Source organism: Cryptomeria japonica, chromosome 11 (assembly GCF_030272615.1).
Source record: "Cryptomeria japonica chromosome 11, Sugi_1.0, whole genome shotgun sequence".
Lineage (NCBI taxonomy): Eukaryota > Viridiplantae > Streptophyta > Pinopsida > Cupressales > Cupressaceae > Cryptomeria > Cryptomeria japonica.
Window position 1 is genome coordinate 183,692,094 of NC_081415.1, and position 9,910 is coordinate 183,702,003.

General features: G+C 42.6%; 1 protein-coding gene across 1 annotated transcript in view; it reads right to left on the minus strand.

The window, feature by feature from the left end:
- Positions 1-9,419, minus strand: part of LOC131031370 (histidine kinase 1) — a 225,044-nt gene extending 215,625 nt beyond the window's left edge. Inside the window, exon 1 of the mRNA XM_057962472.2 lies at positions 8,951-9,419. Within this exon, the coding sequence (XP_057818455.2) occupies positions 8,951-9,190 (240 nt within the window). The 5' untranslated portion in view covers positions 9,191-9,419. The remainder of the gene's footprint in view (positions 1-8,950) is intronic.
- Between the last annotated feature and the right edge of the window lie 491 nt (positions 9,420-9,910).

Sequence of the window (9,910 nt, forward strand, 5' to 3'; positions counted from 1 at the left end):
TACGCGCCTGTGTGTTTGGCTCGTGGCTGGGACCTGTGACTGTCTGGAGTGGATTTCATCGTGTGAGGAGTTGGGAAGGAGTCCGTGGTTGGTCCCTTCTAGTCTTGCTTGCCTCTCTCCCTGACTGGTGCGGCTTTGGTAGGGTTCGAGTGGTGGGTTTTGCGGAGTTTGGGTGGAGGGTGTGGCGGGCGATTTGCTCCCTCATTCCCTTCTGGGGCTTGTCTATTGGCCTAAGGTTCGATGGCTTTTTCTAAGGGGGAGGCGTCTGGGGTTACCCCTGTGATGAATTTGCATGCATCAATTAACTCGATGTCCCCAAAGGATGGGATGTCGACATTTAATAACAGTCTATTTGCAGCGGAGCTTGGGATGGATGGTGCAGGATTGCCCTCTGGTTCGCGGATCACGAAGGTTAATGGCTGTCTAGAGCAGTGCAAGGTGAGACCGAAATTTGTTGTCCCGCCTGAAATGATTGCTGACGATATTGATTACTACTCAAATCATTCCTTATATTGCAAATTTTTGGGGATGAGGGTCTCGCTTCAGTTTTTGGAGCTTTGGGCTCAGAGAACTTGGGAACCGGTGGGAGAAATGGAGATAATGTTGTTGGCTAACAATTACTTCATGGTTACCTTTAATTGTATAGCCAATCGTAACAAGGTATTTGAGGGAGGACCTTATTTTCATAATAAGGTGGGGTTGTTTATCAAGTCGTGGCATACAGGATTTAACCCCGCTGAGGAGCTTCCAAATCGCGTCCCGGTGTGGGTTCGTTTACCTCGCCTCCCAGTGGAATGCTGTCAGGAGGATGTGTTGCTTTTGCTGGCTTCGCTGCTTGGAAAACCAGTTGGAACTTCGTCGCAGACCTTGGGGAAAAAGGTAATGACTTTTGCAAGAATTTGTGTTGAAATTGACCTAAGTAAGCCTCTGCCCGATGCAATAGATATGTGTGCGAGCTCTTATTCTTGGGTGCAGCAATTGGACTACGAGACCCTTCCCTTCCGCTGCAGGCTCTGTCGTGAATATGGCCACTTGCTGAGAAAGTGTCCAAGATACAAGTCGGTGGAACCCCAGCCTTCTCAGCGTTCTAGGGAGCCTCCCAAGGCGGATAAGGGGAAGGGCAACGGTCCTACTGCGGGGGTAGATAATGATGGTTTTGTTCCTGTCAAGGCTCAGAATAAGAACAGGGGGCAAAAGAGGCCTTTCAGCGAAAGGCAAGATGAGGGCACTTTTAACAGGTTTGAGGTTTTGGATGACCTTAGTCACCAGGAAGTTAACCCAGGTTTGGTAAACTTGGAGCAGGGGATTGAGGGGTTTGATCAAGAGGGACCTGCTCTCGATTCTTCTATGGAACCACAAGGTGATTTTGGTGTGCTCACGGATGCTGCTATGCCGACAGAAGGTCTGGAGGCTCCTGTTTCTTTGGCCGTTATTCCAGCAGTGGGGGAGGATTCTTCTCCTCTTGGGCGAAGTGCAGATCTGGATTCTGCTAAGAAATCTAAGCCTCCAAAATTGGTTATTATGAAAAAAGATATTAAGAAAGGTGGGGCAGAGAAATTTGCTAAATCAGGTAGAAAGAAGGATGTGGAAAAGATCAAATTGACAGGCGAGAACTTGGTTGAGTCAGGGTCAGTAAAGACTCTGGATTCTCACTTTTCGAGCCCCTTGAAATGATAGTTCTTTCATGGAACGTAAGGGGCTTGAACAGCGGCCCTCGACAAAAAGCGGTTAACGATTTAGTTCGAAAGCATGGTCCTGATGTGTTTTTTCTTCAGGAGACTAAGTTATCTGTTGAGAGTATGCTTGACTTGGCACCTAGGCTATGGAGGTGTGGTGAGTGTCAATGTATCGGTGCTCATGGATCTTCTGGGGGTGTGACCTGTTTTTGGAATCCTCGAAAAATTCGACCTCTTTGGTGGGTGTCTTCTAAATCCACTATGTCTATGATTGCTTCTAGCTTTGAGACAGGGGAGGTTATTCTCTTTTCTAATATCTATGCTCCTACTGATATCCGAGGAAAGCAAGCTCTGTGGTCTCATATCAGGTTAGTCCGATCTATGGCACCTTTCCATCCATGGATTACGGCTAGAGACTTCATTGCTATTTGCGAGTTGGCTGAGAAGCGAGGTGGTTCTGGGAGGCTGGAGCCCTCTGCTTTGTTGCTTTGGGATAGCATCAACTCTTTAAATCTTGTTGATATCAAGCCTAGTAATGGATAGTTTACTTGGAACAACCGTCGAGTTGGGGATTATTGCATCGCAGAAAGGCTGGATCGCTTTCTGGTGTCCTGCTACTGGGTTGGGGGGATGTGGTCTTCCCGCTCTGAGATCTTGGATTGGAAAGGTTCAGATCACTGGCCTATCAAGCTTGTCATTGATTCGACTTGTGCTCCGCGTACGCCTTCTTTTAGGTTCCAGCTCATGTGGTTGCGTGACCCTTCTCTGAAGGATTATGTGGCAGAATGCTGGAGGAGTGGAAGACCTGCTTATGGGATGGCAATGTATATTTTTTCCAAGCGTCTTCAACATGTTAAATATCAGCTTAAGCGCTGGAACTCTCAGTGTTTTGGGAATGTCTTCTAGGAAAAGGCAGTGGCTTAGGAAGAATTGGATAGTATCACAAGGAGGTTAAGGGAGGTTGGAGTGACGCCTGAGCTTCTTTAGGCTGAAGCACAAGCTGTGAGAACCTTGGAGGAATGGGAGCTGAGGGAAGAGATATATTGGAAACAGAAGGCTCGAATAGTTTGGTTGCAGGAAGGGGATAAAAATACGTCTTTTTTCTTCAATTCGGTGAAAGCACGGAGGCATGGGAATTCTATCTCTGGTCTTGTGAATGATGGGGGAGAACATCTGTCTTCCTTCCCTGAAATTTCTAATGAGGTAAGACAATACTTTGCTTCTCTCTTTAGGGAGGACTCGCAAGGGGGGTCTCCTGAGGAGGCTCAAGTTCATTCTTGTATTCCTCATCTTGTGTCTAGGGAGCTGAACCAACAGCTTATGAATGATATCACACTGGAAGAACTTGAAGGAATTGTGTTCTAGATGCAGAAGGGAAAGGCGCCAGGTCCTGATGGCTTCCCGATCGAGTTTTTCCAAGAATTTTGGGATATTATCAGTTTGGATCTCCTGGAGGTTGTGCAAGAATCTCAAAGGAACAAGCAGATGCTAAGGGCTTTAAATTCTACTTTCCTTGCTCTTATTCCCAAGTGTGAGGGGGCGGATAGGTTAAGCCAATTTCGACCCATTTCTCTTTGCAATGTCATCTATAAAATCATCTCTAAGGTAATTGCTGACAGGTTGAAAAAGGGTCTTGAGGAGCTGATTTCCAAAGAACAGAGTGGTTTTGTTGCAGGCAGACAAATTCTGGATGGGATTGTTATTGCAACTAAAGTCATTCATTCTATGGCCAGCTCCAAGGAAAAGGCAATGTTTATCAAATTGGATATGGTGAAGGCTTATGATAGAGTTCGATGGTCCTTCTTGTGGAAGGTTCTCGCTGCTTTTGGGTTTGCGGCGGAGTGGATTCAATGGGTTATGAGTTGTGTCACCTCAGTCTCTTTCTCTGTGCTTATTAATGGGAATCATTCTGAGCTTTTCGGTGCTTCTAGGGGCCTTCGTCAGGGGGACCCTCTCTCTCCGTACTTGTTTATCCTCCTTGCTGAAGGTTTGGGGAGATTGCTTTGAAGGAACGTGGAGATGGGTAGCATACAGGGCTGGCAATGGGGAGGTAATTTACCTCCGCAGTCTCATTTGCAATTTGTGGAGGATACTGCTCTGATGGGTATGGCTACAATGCGAGAGGCTTCTAATTTACGTAGGGTGTTGGATGTTTACTTGGTTGCCTCAGGTCAACAAATCAATGAGGATAAGTCTTCTATTTTCTTCTTCAACACTCCGCGCCCCATTCAGAGGAGGATTGTTCAAACATTGAGATTTCAGATCGGGACACTTCCTTTGACCTATCTTGGTTTCCCTATCTCGGTGGGTAGATTGCCTCGGGAGTCATGGCAGAGCATTCTAGATAAATTTAGGGCGAAGGTTAATCACTGGACTCACCGGTGGTTATCCTTTCCTAGTCGTGTTCAGCTTATCAAGTCGGTGGTACAGGCTTTGCCCATTTACAGATGCATGCTACAGGTTGCCCCTATGGGTTTTGTTAAGGATTTGGATTCTGTGACACGACAATTTTTATGGGCTGGTTGCTTGGAGTCTTCCAAATGGAGTTTGGTTAGATGGGAGGTGGTGTGTAGCCCAAAGCAATTTGGTGGCTTGGGTCTGCGACAGATGGCTTTGACTGGTGTGGCTTTGGCTGCGAAACTATATTGGAGGTGGTGTAAGGAGCAGGATAAGAGTTGGGCCAAGATTCTTTCTCAGAAGTATTTTCAGGGAATCCCTCAGTTGGAAATGCCCTGTTACCCCCTTCTTGGAAAGGGCTCAGTGATCTGGAGTACGCTTAAGAAAGGGGCTACTCTTATTAAGGATGGTTTATTTTGGATTTGTAACAAGGGGACTGAGGTTCAATTCTGGTCTGATTCGTGGGATGGATACCCCCCCATCATTTCTCAGTTTCCTCACTTGTTAAATCTCTGTCAGAGATTTCGTGAGAATGGCTGGACTCGGGTAAGTGACTTTAAGTCATTTTCCTCTCGTGGTCAGTTGGAGGTGGCTGGATGGAAGTCTCTAGCTGAATGGCCTGATGTTGGGATGCCAGAAGAATGTGTTGAGCTACATAATGTCCTTTCCAGTAGACGTTGCAACCCTCTTCGGTATGATGATGTGCTTGCCTGGTCTCCCAATCCTAAAGGGGAATATACTGTTGCTTCTGGCTATCGGGAGCTATTGTCCCATAGGGTGGATGGGGATGAAATTCAGTGGTGGAAGAAGATATGGAACAAGTCTTCCTGGCCAAAATGTAATTGTTTTGTGTGGATTTTGGCTTGGAATAAGTGCTTGACTTGGGATAATATTCAGAAGCATGGCTTCCAGGGTCCCTCAGTCTGTGTTTTGTGTGGAGCTAACGAGGAGGACTCGGCTCATTTGTTTTTTCGCTGTCTTTTCTCCCTCCAGATTTGGCATTTCTGGTGGGGGGTTTGGAATAGTCCCTGTGTTCATGCTTCTTCCTTGATTGAGTTTTGGCAAAGGTTGGGTAGGCCTCCCTCTATGGCTTCCTTTTTACAGGTGGTGTGGTCTGTGGGTCCTATCTTCATATTGTGGCAGATTTGGCTGGAGCGGAACCGACGAATATTTCGTGGAGAAAAGAAGTTGGTTCAACAAATTTGGCAAAGAACTTTGGGCATGGTTCAGGAGACGGTGGTGGCTAAGTGTGAGTTGGAATTCCCCTTGGGGAAAAGGGATGCTGAAGTGGCGGAGAGATTGGGGATTGAGGGGCTGTCCTTGGCCTCGGCATGTGTAAAGCGTGGTAAGCATTTGAAGCAGAGAGTTCAAAGGTCTGGATTCTGGCAGCCTCCCCCAATTGGGGTTCTAAAAATCAATACTGACGGTTCCTCCAGAGGCAATCTGGGGCCGGCTAGTATTGGGGGGATTGGTAGGGACTATTTGGGTTCGGTGGTTTTCCTTTTTTCGGTCTATGAGGGTGTTCATACTGTCAACCTTATGGACGGGTTGGCAATTCTTTGTGCTCTTGAGAAAGCTTATGATTTGGGATGGAGAAGGGTTGTTTGTGAGTCTGATTCCTAGGTTTTGATCAATTTACTTATTAAGCAGAAAGTGGAGGATGTCAGTTGGCAGTTGGCTGGGGTGGTGCAACAGATTTTGCAGGTTAGTTCATTAATGGAGTTGGTGACTTTCGTTCATATTCCAAAGGAGTGGAATAGGGCTGTTGATTGCTTGGCGAAATGGGCGTCAGAGTATGCTGAGGGATGGAGAATTGAGGAGTGGGAAATGGTCTCTCCGACGCTTCATCCTGATTTTGAGAGAATTCTTGCTGAGGATAGGGAGGGAGAAGGTGATGGTTGATGGTGTTGATTGTCTTTTCCTGCTTGGTGGTCAGGATTTTCCTGGGGACTTTGGTCTCTTGATTCATTTGTAATGTTGTTCTTTGAGTTTCAATAAAGTTTTTACCCCTTTGGTTTGGAAAACCGAAAAAACCGATTTAAAAAAAAAAAAAAAACCACATGGAAAAGAATACATGTATATTTTTATCTCTTGTAGCCTAGTTGCCATATTATCTAGTAACTATACCTAAATGTTTGAAAATGTGTAGTGTTGGTGAAATCCTTTGGGACTTTCATAAGCAAGGATTTTCTCCTTATGTCAAACCCTTGGATTTGATTTGATAGCTTTGATAAGATCAAAGATGTGTGAAATAATCATAAAATATGTTTAGTTGCTTCTAACTATTGATGCCATGTCAATGTTATACTTTACAGATAATACAATATGAAGCAATGTTCTCTAGATGATAGATGATACCTAGATTTTAGATATTCACTAATGAATTAAGGTTTGTCCTTTCATACAACATGTAGCACACATTAACATATCTCACATAGTTGACAAATAATTAGTAAGAAGGGAGTTGTCTTTTGTCTAAAATTAAATTCAAAGTTTTGAGGTTAGTTCCATGTGTATAGATTTAATATTTGAATATTTAAAAATGAATAAAATATAAAAAAAGTTGTCTGCTAATGGGCAGTATAGGTTTAATCCTAGGGGGAATAGGGAAGATGTGGAGTGGAACAAACTGGAGCAAGGTTCGGTGAAAGTCAATTTTGATGGTGCATCGAAAGGGAATCCTGGGCCTTCGAGGTCGGGGTGTCTTGCTCGGGATTCTGATGGCAACATCCTTGCCATAGACTCAAAAAAATTGGAGAATGGGACTAATAATGAGACAAAAATTCAAGTGGCGGTGTTGGCAATTGATTTGGCGAAAAGGATCAAAGTTGATCAATTGCATCTTGAAGTAGATTCTCAAATTGTAATAAATGCAATTGCCAATGGAGGTGCTCATGTTTGGAAAATTGACAAATGGGTCAAAATTATTCAAAAAAAATTAGAAGGTTTTTAAAAACTTCACACTCTCGCATGTGTATAGGGAAGGTAATGCCTTGGTTGACTCGTTGTCCAAGATGTTGGTTGAGAGGACAAAGTGACATCGGTGGTGATGAGTTGGATTGGTATGGGCCCTACACTCATTTCTTGCAAGGATTGGCGACTATCGAATGCTTTGGGAGGACGAGATTTTTTGAGGTGGCAGATTGTTTGGGTTTGGCATTTATTTCCTGCATGCTTGGCATTTGCAGGATTTATTGTCTGCTCCTCTGCATTTGTGCACGTCTTTCAGATTGGAGTTGGAAGGACAGACCAGAAGCTTCCTGTAGAAGTTGAGTGTGGGCAAGCAAATATCATGGAGACAAATTTCAGTCTGAAAGCGGCCAAACAACAAATGGCATTCTAGGGGAAGATTTCAATTAACCGGCTGAAGAATGTATTCACTACAGATGACCCCTTCTTTCTCATCCAGATCAGGCAAGTTTTGGGGTATGAATTCCTACTGGCAAATATGAAGTATCAGGTGAATACAAACATTTCTTCTATGTTTTGTGTGTGGCATTTGGAATGCAGCACTATCCAAGAGGTTAAAAGAATAATGGAACGTTGTGTGAGGCCGAAATGGAGGGTGGGGCTGGATGATTTGCTTGCGTTGGTGGAGCTGGGATGAGGGTTTGTCACGGCTCTTGGTGATTGGGTGGCAGTTCTTAGGTACCCACCAAACTTCCATCCTTTCATCCCGTGGAAAGCCATGGAGGACAAAAACACACGCAGGCGGGTTGCTATAGAGGGGTGGTGCACTGTGAGAGACTATGTGGTCGATTAGGAGATTGTGTTGGCGTCTAGACTGTCGAGGGAGCAAATGGACTGTTCACAACTGAAATACAAGTTGGTGAATTATTAGAGGGGTCAAGTATAAGGTAGAGGCAGGGATTGTGGTGCGTGTGGTCGATGCGCAGGGGGCAGACGAAGGGCTAGGAGGTTCTGCATGCAAAGGGATGTGGTGGTACCATGAGTTGTCAGGGGTGGGGTAGAAAATATGTAGTTGGGAATGTTTGTTTGTGAATTTGTTTTGTGTAGAAACTCTGTTACTATTTTGGTTTGAATTTTGTATTGGGCTCGTGGGGCAGAATTGATAGGTGAAATTTTGAAACGCCCGTTTGATGGTAGGTTAGTGTGGCAGGGTTTGGACTGATTTTTTGAAGCTACCAGTTAAAAAATCTTTTGTATAACTCAAACTTTTATTATATAATAATAAAATATAATATATAAAAAAGGTTTAGACTCTTATGATATGTGAAGATAAGATCAAATAAAATTAATATATTTTACAAAATTTAACATAAAAATATGTCACTTATATAATGTTCATTGCATTATAAGGACAACCTAATCAAAATGAATATGCAACCTAGGATATGTATGCGCACGCATTTTTTAACTATATGCAACTCAAGCACTTTGAAAACTAAATACAACCCAAGTACAGTGACATGTACAACTTTCTTTCATGAATGACTGTATGTTCTCGTTCAAGAAGGACAAGAAATTGTGAATTTTGTTGCCATTTAGATTTTAATAAAGATAATAAAATTATGAAGTTTACAATCTGAATCGCCTTTAGCCAAATTACTCAAAATTTCCTAAATACTTTAAAAACATGATACAGAGTTCAATAAAATCCGAAATCTTCTCGGAGCAAAAGTTTTGGGGAAATCTGGATATTCTGAGACTAAGTTTAAACAATTGAAACAGAACCACTGAAAATTCAGTCGAAGAAACAATTTCGACAGAAAATTGGACGCGCAAATACTAATCTTGAAAAATAAATTAATTGCAGGGGAAAAGAATGGCTACAGAAACTCAGTCATTTTCATAAAAATAGAAAGGAAAGAAGTTTCAGCAATCAAAATACAGAGTGAAGAGACAGAGCGGCGTACCATTATTGCTAAGCGAGCAACGAAAACACTGTAATAAGATGATAAGCAGTGAGCTTTTCTGAACCCTAAGTCCTCCGCATCAGAAATATCATCATTATTATCATTGTTCTGCTGTCTGCGCACTCTACGGCGACTAATTGAAACGCGTTTTCTGATCTCGCAAAGAATATTTTGGCAGGCGACTGGCCTTCTAAAGCTTGTTAGCTCATTTGCACAGAGGTCTATTGTTCCACTTGCCATAGCGTGAAATCTTATCTTCTGCACCAAAAATTTGAACAGACGCAAAATTCCAGAGGGATTCGAACCAGTGACCTGATCTTGATGTTATTTAGAGATAAGAGCAAGCAGGACGCAGTGCGTGAGGAGTCAGCACAATCTCCAGTTTTTTAGCCGCCATAGCCCATTGGTTTTAAGGGTAAATTTTTCATTGTGCAGTCTCCAGTGACGCATTCGACAACGACTGAGAATTTTTCATTTTACAAACAAATTGCCTCGCTTTTGTCGGTGCCAAAAAGTGGAGTTCGGCGTGATCTGATAGCCGCGATATTTCAATAGGATATAAACATATATCAACAACTTTTTAAATTTTTTATTTTGTGGCGTTCGTTTTCCTATTAGTGTGCTTTATAGTGTAAAAAATTGAATTTTTTATTTGAAAACAAAATTGAAACGAAAATAATTGGATTACAGAGATTTGGTCACTTTTTTTTTTAAGAATTAGATTCTCATGTTGTAAGTGGACATCTAAATCAGTAGTAAGCATGCTCAAATCTTCTATTTATCATTTATGTTTTAACAATCTAAGTTCAAAAAGTTAAAATTTGATAGTTATTTGTTATTTATGTCAACTAATTAAACTCTAAATAATGTTAGGATATTTTCATTTATTTATAATATAATATTGATATAAATATCAAACACTAATCAGATTTAACTTTTTCAATAAAATTTTTTTAAAAA